General features: G+C 35.8%; 3 protein-coding genes across 3 annotated transcripts; 1 reads left to right on the top strand and 2 right to left on the bottom strand.

Moving 5' to 3' along the window:
* Window positions 1-1,309: 1,309 nt before the first annotated feature.
* Window positions 1,310-2,335, top strand: LOC18603690 (Plant invertase/pectin methylesterase inhibitor superfamily protein). Its single transcript, XM_018120053.2, has one exon. The coding sequence runs from the start codon at window positions 1,619-1,621 to the stop codon at window positions 2,162-2,164; it is 546 nt and encodes a 181-aa protein (XP_017975542.2). The 5' UTR covers window positions 1,310-1,618; the 3' UTR covers window positions 2,165-2,335.
* A 970-nt stretch (window positions 2,336-3,305) lies between these two features.
* Window positions 3,306-6,317, bottom strand: LOC18603689 (uncharacterized). The gene is made up of 4 exons (XM_007035791.3): window positions 6,003-6,317; window positions 4,799-5,409; window positions 3,997-4,138; window positions 3,306-3,858 (listed from the first exon to the last, which is right to left on the bottom strand). Exons 2-4 carry the CDS (start codon window positions 5,328-5,330, stop codon window positions 3,798-3,800), a joined length of 735 nt encoding a protein of 244 aa, XP_007035853.3. The 5' UTR covers window positions 5,331-5,409; window positions 6,003-6,317; the 3' UTR covers window positions 3,306-3,797.
* A 2,218-nt stretch (window positions 6,318-8,535) lies between these two features.
* On the bottom strand, window positions 8,536-12,709 carry GALK (Mevalonate/galactokinase family protein). Its single transcript, XM_007035788.3, has 13 exons — window positions 12,462-12,709; window positions 11,966-12,150; window positions 11,681-11,727; window positions 11,383-11,477; window positions 11,193-11,275; window positions 11,049-11,117; window positions 10,773-10,958; window positions 10,554-10,688; window positions 10,273-10,407; window positions 9,732-9,802; window positions 9,332-9,409; window positions 8,901-9,042; window positions 8,536-8,812 (listed from the first exon to the last, which is right to left on the bottom strand). Exons 1-13 carry the CDS (start codon window positions 12,622-12,624, stop codon window positions 8,726-8,728), a joined length of 1,476 nt encoding a protein of 491 aa, XP_007035850.1. The 5' UTR covers window positions 12,625-12,709; the 3' UTR covers window positions 8,536-8,725.
* Window positions 12,710-13,616: the final 907 nt, after the last annotated feature.

Here is a 13,616-nt window from a genome sequence, read left to right as displayed (position 1 = left end):
TGTATTTAATTTCGCGTACAAGAGTAAAGTTTATGTTACTTCAATGTATGTCAATTTTCCATCTTTAATAAAACTTTAACAGGAAACTAGTTATTCCAGCCAACATGAGGAAGTTTATTTATACTAGTACAAATTGGAATTGCACCAGAGTTGGTGCAGTCATGCCTGTACACTTTCATGGTGGCACATATAGCATCGAACAGAGAGAGAAAAAAGTTTAATTCTCAGGGAAGAGTAAAATTACCAAGCTCTCTTCCGTTTGATTGATACTTTTTCGAACCAAACGTCTCTAAACTATTATCAATTAGGATAAGCATCTGCAGATACTTTTTGGCCAGAAAAGATGACAAAGTTTCATTTCATTCACCTTTTTTTTTTTTTTTATCAAACTTTGCTTTCAATTCCCAATCAATGGTTTGCAAGCAGACACCCTTCTATGATTGTTGTATAAGCTGTCTTATATCAGAGGCTCAAAACTCACATCATCCACGACATAGACAAGGACAAGAGAAGAAAAAGATACCGAACCACGTAAATTATATGATTCACAGAAAATCAGAGCTGCAGCAGTTCTTAATTAGTGCATAATATTACAATGCAAACACTTAAAAAATGGCGACATCCTGATTGCCATTCAGGCTTCGGAGACAGAAACTTATAAATTCAGGGAACAATATCCATGCTGTCCTTGAAATTTAACTTGTGTGAAAACAAGATCCCGGGCCAATCACCAGACGAACAAAGTCGTGCTTGAGTTGTGCATGAAATCTCAATAATGGCCGCTGCCGCCATTTCTCAAGAAGGTACCGCTTCCTTCCCCTTTTGCCTATTAAACCCTAAAGCATTCTGTCAGGTGAAAGATGACAGAATTGAGTAGGAAAAAAAGGTCCAATTAAATGGAAACATCAGGAGGCTGAGAACACCCTCTGAAGTACTAATAAAATACTCAAGCTACAGTGTTATCTGTCAAAGTGTTGACAGGTAACTTTCATTTTTTTATGATTGTACATAAAATCCGTGATCAGCATAAGAAGCAAACACGTGAATGTATTAGCCATGGAAACAATTCCATTATTGCTAATGGGAGTCATCCCCATTTTCAATCAAGGCTACTTAGAATATTCCAGAAACAAAATTTTTAACTCTGGAATTTAAGAGAGCCAAACACGTGTACCTTGTCTAGTTTGTAAAGGACGTAGTAGCTTTTAACCACACATTTCTTTCCAAGTTTACAGCTTCTTTGGCTCGTGAACAATCAAAAGAAGTGGGACAAGGTTCATCCTACATGAAACCAAATTGTTGGCAACTTTGTGATTTAAGAGTTTCATCCTTCACCTTGCAGATAATAATGTCAAGGAAAGTTCCATCCATAACCAGTGAAAGCTTTTCTCTCTACCCACAAACGAGACAATGTATGTGGCTGTTGTGTGGCATTGATTCATGTGGGAACGCAGAGAAATTTGGTCGAATAAAAACAAAAACTAAATCCAATAAAGGTGCTCATTTCATGGCCAAAAAGAAAGAGCCTAGCATTCTATAAGAAGAACATGCAATCTGATTACCAAGCAGCAAAAACCAATCACCCCTCTCTCCCCGGCCTCCTGTCATTGGTAACAAGATGAAAACCTCAATCTCTTCCCCACCCATCTTTTCTCTCCATCTTCTTCTTCTTCTTCTTCTTCTTACAGTTTCTCTACCATCAATCCAATGTGGTGATCTGGTAGACCAAATTTGCAAGCAAACACCATTCTATGACTTGTGCATCTCTACCTTGAGATCAAACTCTAAAGGCACCGAGTCAGATGTGAAAGGCCTAGCAAGCGTGGTGGCTGACATCCTGTTGGCAAATGCAACTGACACACTGAATTACATCCGAGCGCAGATAAACCAAGCATCGGACCCGGAGATGGAGAGAGCATTGGCCTATTGCGCAGAACTTTACATTCCAGTTGTCAAGTACAATCTTCCTCAAGCCATCGAGGCCCTGAGTAAAGGTCAGTTTGAATTTGCCAGTGATGGGTTATCTGATGCCGCTAAGGAGGCAGATGCTTGTGAAAAGAAATTTTCAGGGTCTATGGCATCACCGTTAAGTGATAGAAACAAACTTCTTCATAGCCTCTCTGATGTGGCCGTAGCCATTGTCAAGATTTTGCTGAAGGGTTGATTATGAATTTTACTTGTGAGGAAAATGTTCATTTTCTGCTTGTTTTTAGTCACGCAAATCTTGTGCACTTATTTCCTGCCTGTAAATTTTATTCTGTTGGATTGGAAAGTATTGTACTTCAGGGTTCGGACAGCAGTTTCAACTTTCAAGTTCAACCATACATTTAGCATCTTTTCTTGGCGTCTTCATTCTTCTTTTTGGCCCCTTTTCCTCTTTCTTTCTTGTTCTCTCACCTCTTTCCGGGCTATTGTATGGGGTGAAATGGCTTTGGGCCTTGTCAGGTTTTAAGTCAGCCCAATGATTGGCAGACTGGAAAAAGGACTAAGCAGGAGAGTGACACACTGACAGGGTGTTGAATGCGATGGGATGGGAGGCTCCATTGCTCTAAATTGGCTTTAAATATCCAGTTATGATCTTCTGGATAATTGCATTGGTGTCTTGTATGGTTTTTTAGTCACGTTTTTGTTTTTTGGGGGGGATATTCTCTCAGGAGTCTGGAACTCCTCTGCATGATTTGAATCAATGCCAAATCTAGTGCTTTCTTTGGTTTGAAGGGCAATTAAAAATGATGATTTCAAAAGATATAGAGAGGTGGTGCCTCTTTCACTGTGGCAATTCAAACCTGTCCAACTCACAAAGATTAAACAAACATGCACACGTGAATCCACATGACATGAAGGAGTAATCCCCTTGACAGGCGGATTTCAGGACTCCAAACTGGTTTTTCACAGGCCCCCTTCGCACAACTGAATTCTCCCTTCAAAATTTGAAAAATAATTCAATCAGATCAAGCTCTGACATCTGCAATGCTCGCAAACAGCATGCTATGTGTAGAAAGCAACATGATTCAGGAGGTCTCAAGACATAAATCTTATTAGCCTGGCCATCAGACAAACAAGAAAACACTTCCTACCAGAAGCGTTTCGAACTGTACAGTTAGAGAGCCAACGATCGGTGTGAAAAACAAGAAAGGTTAATGATAATAGGTTTGCTAAGACACCAAAACCAGCATTACCTAAAGCTTAAAATAGGACCTCTCTTCACTACAGACTCTGCAGAGTCCAGACTCAAAACAGATAAATATATTCTGATTCACAAGTCAACTAGAGAGTGTTGATCCCAAAAATATTTTGGAGTCAGATCATCCAACAAGAACATTGTTATTAAACTATTATTTTGAAATCACATAGTTCTCATGAATCTAGGAATTTCTTACAGCATATTTTAATGAACATGATGTATAAGAGGAAAAAAAAATAACTGGCTGCATAAATCTTGCCGTGCCATCTGGGGAGAAATTTGAATTCTGAGTCTCTTTAATGGGATATCTTTATAGAGAATACATGATCCCACAACATAAGCTGACCAGGTAAAGTTGTTGTCCAGGCTAATTATTGAGACCATGGCCAAAAGCCACCAAAAATTTACACGGTAATTTAGCTCACCCCCAACTTCAAATAGCATTTACATGCACGGGATAAATTACCAGCAAACTCAAAGTGTAAAGATTTGAAGGCCGTGAATGCAAAAAAGGGTCCGGCGAAATGGCTTCGAAGGGAAGGGAAGTTGTGAACCGCAAAGATTTGTATCTATAGCCACAGATAGAACCTTTGCATTCAAACAACATTTTATTTTATCCAGAAAATCTTCTCAGCTTTTCCTGATCTTCTGAACCGGCAACCTGCTCCACTAAACTGCAGAAAAGAATGCAGATAAGAAATCAGTATTGCAAGACTACCATGCCTCTGTTATCTTAATTCTTAACAACTTTAAAAACCAACAATAATATGCAAATGCAATAGAATTTTGTAGCCACTGCGATTGTTACAAACCCGGGAGACCGGGAGTCAGGTTGATTGGGAATGCTTGGAGATGGATTCCCAAAGAACTGAACTGAAATTAGACCTCCCTCCACTGGTCCTGCTGGCACAGGAGATCCTTGAAGACTTGCCACTGTACCTCTGGATGACATTCCTGCAGAAAAAGAGCAAAAACAATCTCAGTCCATATTCAGAGCTCAGAAACAGAGGCTGTGTTCACTCTTAAAACTAATTTGCATAAATATTTCAACTGGCTCTTGCAGGTGTTAAACAGATATTGATGAAACTAAGAGCACCATAGTAATTAGCAAAAATAAAGTATCTTGCGAAATCGAATTCTTGCAGATCTCATTCCAATTATTAATTGAGATAGAGCCGATGGTAGTATTAAAATTGCTCCCATTTCTAGCACGTTAAAAGAACTGTTTCTTAAGATCTTAAAACGAATAGAAGTAAGCAATCACTTTTTCTTGGCTGATAAGTAAGCAACCGACTAATCACTAATTTCTCAGCTTTAAGCAACCTTAGCCTAGATAACAAATTTAAACAACACAAATATCCCACATAAGGAAAAGGTACAAAGGAATGAAAACGAAGAAACAGTGATAGAGCATCTTTTACCAGCATTCTGAAAGAATTAAGCCAGAAACAATCGGAAGGGCAAAAATCAAGTATGCTGCTAAAACATTATTAAATCTAAAGCACCATAAATAACAAATACTCCACTATCAAAACAAGCCAAGCCGAGGATTTGAATCTTTTGGGATAATTGGAGTTCGTGAAAAGATTGTACTACCCAGTAAGGAAAAATTACCTTGAAAAATAAAAACAAGACAAAAGATGATGGTAAACACCATGGCAAACATGTTGCTGTTAGAAGATGTTGCCTTAGCAGCTTTCATCTTCTTCAAAGCTTTCATCCGCTCAATTCTTGCACGCTTCAACCGGGCAAGTTCTGCTATCTCCCTAATTAACTTCTGGTCAGCCGCATCCAGTGATGGAGCTCTTGGAGGCCTAGGAGGTTTAGGAGGTTTTTTATTACTCAAGCTTTTACGTTTCTCCTTCACTGATTTCATCTCCTTAGTATCTTTACTGTCTTGTCCCTCCATATTCATGCTTGTCACCACCTGCACATTCTCCACATATACCCTACCAGAATTTGAAGCATCACCAGACAAGGATACTCTATCATCTGACCCCTCCGCGAAACTCCCTTTAACCTTAGCAAGCAACAGCTGTGCCTTCTTTTTAACACCTGAAACAGGGCTTCTACTATAATTTTCTTCTTCACTAACAGCTACTCCATTTTCAAGGTCAAGTTCGAAATCTTTATCCCTATGAGCCATCCAATCGATCACAACGCACTCCCACAATCTCAATCTACTTTTATTTGGTCAGCTTCTCCCAATGATCAAGCATCAGCCTCTGAGACCAAAATTTCAACCTGAATATCCCATGACAAAAATTGCCTCCCACAAAGATGCATTTTAAACTTTAACTTGAAGCAGCAAAGACGGCAACTTTACAACTTTAAACTCAGAAAATATCTTCAATAAATGCAATTTAACTTATCATACACGCTTGTGTCTCCTCTCAACTAAAAAGTATAATCCACCATGCATAAAAAAGCAACAATTTTTCTCTTTTCCTTTTATATTAGGCTCATTAGCCAGAACCCCCTCAATATCAAGCCTCTAAATTATAATCCCAATGAGGCAAAGATCAGACCCAGCATCCATTGACAAAATATAGAAAATTCAATCACAAAAAATCCTAAAATGACCACAAAAAAACCAAGGCAAGCTTGAATCTTTTTTCTAAAAAAAAATGAAAAATCAACAGCCTCGGAAACAGAGCAAAAGGACAAAGCTTTGAGGCATACAAAAGCAACACAAACATAAGAAAACCATTCAAACCCGGAAAATGTACCAATCAAAACCCCACATTTATCAACACCCAATAAAGTAAAAAAGCTTCCTTTATCAAAGAAATAAGTGTATATATATATATAAAAATACCTTGGAAAGAAAGCAAGAAGACCCCAGATCCGATGCACAGAAAACAAGTTAGAAACCAGGCATATGTTTTCCTTATTCCATCTACGAAAAACCATAGAATATATATACAAACAGATTGGCAAATGTATGCAATGTGGAGGTTTTAACAGCTTTGGATTCAAAAACAAAAGAGAGAGAGAGAGAGAGAGGGAGAGGGTGAGGAGGGAACTTGGAAAGTACTAGATAACTGGAGATTGAACAGACAAGACACTGTTTCAAACGTAAGAAACTCGAAACTTCTTTCCCCTCTAACCAAAAAAGAGAAAAAAAGGAGTCTTACTTTTATTTCTTTGGTTTCTGGTTTGGGTTTTTAAATATAAACTCGATGCTGTCATTGAACTGCACCGACACATGGCAGTCCCCATCGGCTCCTCTGTTTTCCTTTTATTTCCCTTTTGTTGCCACCATGCGTTTCATTTTTCTAATTTTGTCCCCCCCCCCCCCCCCCCCCCCCTTCTTCTTCATTCAACTTTTTAGCTGTAATGGTGTAATTTTTATTCAGAAAATTCGACTTGGTTTCCACGTTTAACATTTTCAGCATGCTGAATCAATTGGCCATGGTTGTCTACAAAAGTGAAGAACATATAAAAAGCAATCCAAAGCAAAATCTATCAATCATTGTTGAAAATTTTTAAAACCGATCACGTGGATTTCGATAAAGTTAGTACTCAAAACATTATAAAACACAATAAACTGAATAATCGTTATCTAACAACACATAAACGATTTTCAATAACTAAATACATTCAACAATAATGAAAGATTAATGAAATATAATATTATAAGTTTGATTTAAGTTTTTGGATTTTTTTGCAAAAATAAATTGTTTTGGTCAAGAAAACATTTTCTCTTTACTCGTTCATGAACCATGAAGCTATTGTTTACTTTTTCAGGGGGACTGAAAAAGGCATATGAGATAAGATTCTAAATTGTATGATTGGCTATGAAGTAAATAAAATGCATGTTACCTGTGTTATGAATGACATTACGGTCAGCTTTGAAGGTAATAACCCAAACTTTATGGGACCTTGCTGCAAGATATCCACCTGCTAGTGATGTCACAATCCCATGGTTATCCACCATTTTTTAATATGGGGGCTTGTAATTGTATAAGCTTGTCCTCAGGGAAACAAATACGAGGAAACAATATAAAAATCTCTTTGTAAGTGTGTAAGATTCAGATAGTCTTAGTGATCAAATTCAAACTCTAGGCAGCTGAAATTTCCAAAAGAAGCCAAGACAAAGAAAGGGTTGGGAATAAAGTTTTGATACAAATAATGCCTTTTTTATTTTTTTCAATTCATGCATCCCAGAAAAGATAAAGATGCTATATGCTGCCCAACGACAAAGGAAAATGGAAATAATATGTTGGATTAATTGCAAGAGGGTTCAATGCTATCTAGTTGGGAAGCTTAATTTGGACCCATGCCTTAACCATTATTAGATACGATTTTTGGTGGAGTCATAGTTCTTTCAAATCTTGTCCCATTCAAAAAATATCAATTATTATTATTTCCGATATTACGAATTTTTACTTTCATAATCGAGAAATGAAAAAAAAATCAAATTCGGATATGAAAAACAAAAAACTATTCTCTTAATAGAAAGAACGAGTAATCAATGAATTAAAACTCATCAAAACTCAAAGATATTTGTTTCGAAAAGTTGATTTGTCCATTTTTCTTTAACTTTTAAGAAAATTAAAATAATAGCTAAATAAACAGAGAAAAAGGAGATGGAAAAGAGCATATAATTTGCATGGTAAGTTCAAGTCTTATGTCCTACCATGTGGGATCCTCTAATGTGTTTACTGGACAAGGACGGGTGCATGCATGCAAGTCTATGCAAGATTTGGATGGGACCATATCAGGTAGCAAGCCTACAATCACGTTACAAGGATCTTACATATGTGACAAAAACATTATTTAGGCCTCATGGGGGTAACCTTGTTTGAGATATTAAACAACTTAAATTGTGATTAATCGATGACTTAGTGCCAATTTGTCACAACTTAATTTTCTGAAGACTATATAATCAAACCTTTTGAAAAATCGTAAAACCCAGAAGTACTATCTAATTCACGTTAAAAAATATATATATACGACAAAAGAATTTATATTTGATATATTATGGATCCCATATCTAAATTAGATGAGTTGCCCTAATCCTTTTAAAGTACACGTCAACTGTGGGGGGCAACAGTTTGAGATGATTTTTATGGTGCAAGGGCACGAGGGCTTGGATCTTTTGCAATCAGCCATGGCCCATCAAAGACAAAAGCAACTACCTTATTTTTGGACTGATCAAGCCCAAGTGAGGGGGTCGGGTCACAGTGGGCACAATACCGGTGGTCCGGTGGCGCCTCCGCCATTAATCAAAATTCACCTCACCACCCAACACCAATGCTGGTTGGGTCCCCCTGGTGTCAAGGTACGAAGAATAGTCTCTGCACCAGTAATCAGATGAATCTCTCCATGGATTTAGTCCAAACGAATAATGCAAAATCAATCAAAATTTTTATTGAAATTTGTTGGTACTTAAAACTCCAAAGGTTTCATCAAGCAACATCCTGTTAAGAGCAATCGAATATTTTATTGGATAGGATTAGAGACAGATGAAATGGTATCTTCAGATGTAAAGTTGGATAATGTTTTGTGGTAAAATGAATAAGTTAAGCAGTGAGACTAGACTTTAAGAATGGCTGCACCGCTTGACGGCTTTGAAGCAAAAACATAGAGACCAAAGTCACTCCTCGATTTGTAGAATTGTTCCTGATAATGCAGAAGCAAAATGTTAAGGCTCTGGCGTCCGTGGCGTTTGAAATGTGAGCAAAAAATTACAAGCTAACAAAGGCTGTACCTTCAAATTGAGGATGAACTGGGGTACGATACTCTCTTTTACCAAGGCCACTGCACAACCACCCCATCCAGCTCCGGTAAGCCTTGCTCCTAGAGCACCGTTGTCTCGGCAGACTTTTACCAGTTCCTCCAACTCTGGGCAGCTAGTTACAGAAAACAAGGAAAGATCAGCAAATGGTAACTAGCACGCACGTGGACTTGCCATCAGTAACATTGAAAATGATTGTAACGGTAATAGTGGAAAAATTTTGTAACCATAGGACACATCAGAGTCTGGTAATATGACCAAAAAATCATTATAATGCATAAGAAAAGGCTCCACTCAGCTCTGATGAAACAATAAATGGGGTAGCAAATAATTTTTTCTAACGAGGTCATAGTGATGATCTTAGAGAGAAGTTTGAATGGCTATGCACATTCTGATGGTTGTACCTGCATTCATACAGAACACTGCAGCTGTAGTGGCTTTCATTCATAAGATCACCAAGCTTCTTGAGCTTTTCCTCCTCACTACACAATAAGTTAATAATTATAACCGTAAGTTTTCAGACAGAACAATTTAGATATTGATTTGAAAAGGAGAAAGATAAATTTTTAGCCCTTGTTAACAATCATATATTCAACTGTTGCACAAGCAAAAGAACTCCAATCAACATCAATACTGTAGGCACCAACAAAATCAGCTGACATTCAATCTTCAAGTGCATGATTATAGCTCCATTAAAACAGAGTTAAAAATCACCATAGGGAACAATTAAGGAGTAAGAATCCCTTGAAAATTTTATGAGAACTTGTGAAAGACCATAGCTAATTATAAAAACTTATAAGTCACCTGAAGCTTGATGACACGGTATCCTTGAAAGCATGAACCCGCTTGGCTTCAGAGTACACGTGAGCAGCTCTCTGGAAATTAGAATCGAGTGATAAATGAATACACCATAATATAAACAAATATACCAAAATATTTCTTGCTAATGATGACAGTTAAAAATACACAAAAATGATATCAAGACCAGTGGCAGAATCTAACAAAATTTCACACAAGGAAGAAGGCACTACCTCAGGATCACTGGTACTGGTTCCAGTAAAGAAATAACCAAGTGGGTGAAATGTGAATAATGACCCACCACAATATACAAAAGTCTAAGGAAAATACGGAAGGATATAGGTTCTAAAAATAAAAAAGACAATTTTCTTTGTAAATTTCTTGAAGCAGCTCATTGAAATTCTACTATTTAATCCTATGGATCTAACTAATTAAAATAAAGAATATGGAATATCAGTTCAAGCAATATAAAAAAAAACCCTAAATCCTAATTAATTACGATATTAGTTCAATAAAATTCCATCCAACTTCAACCAAAAGAATGTACCTGATGCAACTTGAAGTGCTTGGCTGCTTTTAGCACATCCAAAGAAGTCGGATTATCGCCCAAGATTGATGGAAGATTCTTCTCAGTGATTTTCTCAATTTCTTCAGTTGTATATGGCTCCTCCTTCAAAAATTCCTGCAGAAAAAAATTAAAATATAGTTTAACACAATAGAAGAGAGAGTAATATCATGAATATTCAAGTGTTGGCAACTGATATTTAAACATAAAACAAGAAATAAACACCATAATTCTGTGGAGGTAGAAAATTAAATAATAGAAACCTTGACAGCAAGGACAGGATCATTAGAATAACGATCACGGGCAAATTGAACACATAACGCTTCAACATCAGAAAGTGTTTTGACTTTAGATATTGCCTCTGGTGCCTTCATTCCCAGCTTTATACCAAGCACAATCTGAAATTTCAAAAAATATGCATATTGTGAGTCTCCGTAGAAACACACGTGCCAACACACACCCTTAAGGGATTATTAACTTACAGCAGCCAATCGACATTCAACAACTCTGTTATTATAATTTATAGCAGCTGTAACAGCTTTTTGGGATTCGGCCAATGAATGAGCTATCACAAATGTGCCCCCAGCAGGGAGTTGCACATCAGTTGCACGAATAGGATTGAAATCTATTAGCTCAGCAAACCCAGTTTTGGCCATCACAGAGATTGCCTGTCATAAAGAAAAAGATAATAAGTGACAAACAATTTTCAATAATCACAAAGTAATTTGGTAGCATGATCGTGGTAGCAAAAAATAAACCTGGTCCATCCCACCAGATAGTGTTCCAATGTGCCTTTCACAATCACATGTAACTTGGGCAAGTTCTTTCTGTTAAATGCAGAGATGTTAGGAAATTAGGATTTCGGAATTTGACTTGTGATTACCTCAGTGAAAATAGCATACCTTTGGGAAATTAACATCAAAAGCAGCCATAATAGCAATTGTAGATGAGCAAACAAATGCTGCAGAGCTTGATAATCCCGAACCTAGAATAAAGAAATGTAAGCTTAAGAGTCAATTTCTTATATAAAAGAATTATTCAATTAGTTTCAATTAGTTTCAATTAGCAGCAAAATCTTGATGCAAAAAATACCTGTAGGAACTGTTCCATCAACAAGAACATCAAGGCCAACTGGCACACCGACATCCACTCCTTTTGACTTGGCATATTCATAATAACCTTTATACCTACATGACCAATACTACTAGCATCACCATTTCATGGAAGCATACTATCCCAATAATTTGTAATAACTACATATATGGAGCAAAAGAATTCAATATCTCACCCACAAATGAAATAGTGGTACTTGTATACTTGTGGAAAAGGATAAATATACCAATAATTTGTAATAACTACATACACGGAGCAAAAGAATTCAATATCTCACCCACAAATGAAATAGTGGCCCCATCTATGATTTTTCAAGTCAATTTCCTGCAAAATAAACAATGTCAGGTATTTTGACACAGATTCAGAGCAATACTGTAAGCCAACAGACTCACAAAAATGGCATTTTTGCATGTTGCAGGAACCAAGGCAATCAGAAAAAGGAAGTTAAATATACAAACTCCTAAAGAAACTGTTGGCAAAGTGTAACATAAGCATGACAATAACTATAATTGGCAGAAAACAATCAAGTTACCACATGCCCGAAAAAAGAAAAGTCATAAACCTGGTTAGGATCAGCAGGATAAGTACAGGGAGTGTACTTATCATTGACATTAGCAATTCGGAGAAGCTTTTCAGCCTCCCCTTTATCATGCTTTCGGATTGCCACAATCGTGTCTTGTCGGATTGCCATTGGCAACACTGAGTATCCTTCGTAGTCAATGTGTTCTCCAATCAAGTTTACTCGCCCTGCACAGCGATTCATGATTAATCAACGAGTTCAAGAATCACCAATGTTCACAATTAAAACAGCCAAACCCAAAAAAAAAAAAAAAACTCTAGAAGGAGAATTCTATTTTTCCGTTTCAATTAGTTGTTTTTAGTCAATACTGTTTGTCTATTTTTCTCAAGATGTTTCTCAGCGACCAAACAGAAAATTATCCAAAACGTAGTTCCAATTTAACAATTACTAAACATGCAAAACGCAAATATCAATGAGAGATTTAAATTCAATTTCTCGCTTACTTCTTAACCAACCAAAAACAGAGAAAAAATCAGACCTGGAGATCGAGCGAATAAATCGGGAGGGTGACCGAAGACTTCCAGAAACTTGGACTTCAATTTATTGAATCGAAGCTGAGCTTCTTCCAGCTGAGATCCTTCGCCGTACACCGGTTCCAATGAAGAGTAAATCGGAATCGGAAGCTCTTCGTGCTTCGCCATTGCTCTCTGTCTCTCTTTCTTGATCACCGCAGCAGTTTTAATTGAGCAGCTTTTGACTTTGGATTAAGCTCTTCAAGGAGTCCTCCCTTTTTTAAATTCTTCTTTTTATCTTATTTATTTATTTACCACTAAATTAAAAAATAATTTTCCTTTTTTGTGATGCAATAGAATATTTTATTTCCTGTTTTGCTTTTACGTGGCTCTCTCTCTGCTACTTTCATGTTACGTGGCGGATATCTGTTTCTTTAGAGAAAAAAAGGAATAAAGCTTGGATATACGCGAGAATCGAAAAGACTGCCCGTGATTTCTGATTGGTAATTACGGCTAAGGTAAATATTGTTATAGATGTAATAAAAAAATACTTTCTTTGTTTTGAAAAACTTTTTCTATAAAAATTAAGACAAAAAATTTAAATTTTATATAAGTCGCGTTAAAATTTAAATTTTTTTTATAACATTAATGTTCAATACTTTTTAATTAAAAAAATAAATTTGTAATATATAAAAAGTAAGAATATTAAGTTTTTAGAAAAAAAAATATTTTCAAACATTTCAAATAAAATATAAATAAATAAAATAGGACAAGGAGGTAAAAAAAGAGTTTTTCAACATTCTCAATTGTTTTAAAAAGAATATTCTTTTGGTTCCTAAATATATATTAATTTTTTTATTTTCATGAAAATTAAAAAATTAACTTTTATGTGTTTGATATTAAAATTTGATTTTTTTTACAATAAGATATTCAATGCTTTTTAATATGAAGAATTAAAAATTATGAAAAAAAAATTTTATAATAAAAAATTAAGATTATTGAGTTTTTTAAAAAAATTATTTTATTTTAAGATATCTCTTTAAAGAAAAATATATTAAAGAAAAGCACAATATTTTAAAAAACTTAATGAACTATTAAAAAAATTCAAATAAATTTTTATTATTCTATTACATGTAATCAATTTTTTATATTTTTATTTTATGTTACTAGTTGAGATGACA

The sequence above is a fragment of the Theobroma cacao genome, chromosome 4 (assembly GCF_053813885.1).
Source record: "Theobroma cacao isolate CCN51 chromosome 4, ASM5381388v1, whole genome shotgun sequence".
In the NCBI taxonomy this organism is placed as follows: Eukaryota; Viridiplantae; Streptophyta; class Magnoliopsida; order Malvales; family Malvaceae; genus Theobroma; species Theobroma cacao.
The sequence above is the reverse complement of the archived record's forward strand: the minus strand, read 5'-3'. Positions and strand labels throughout refer to the sequence as shown.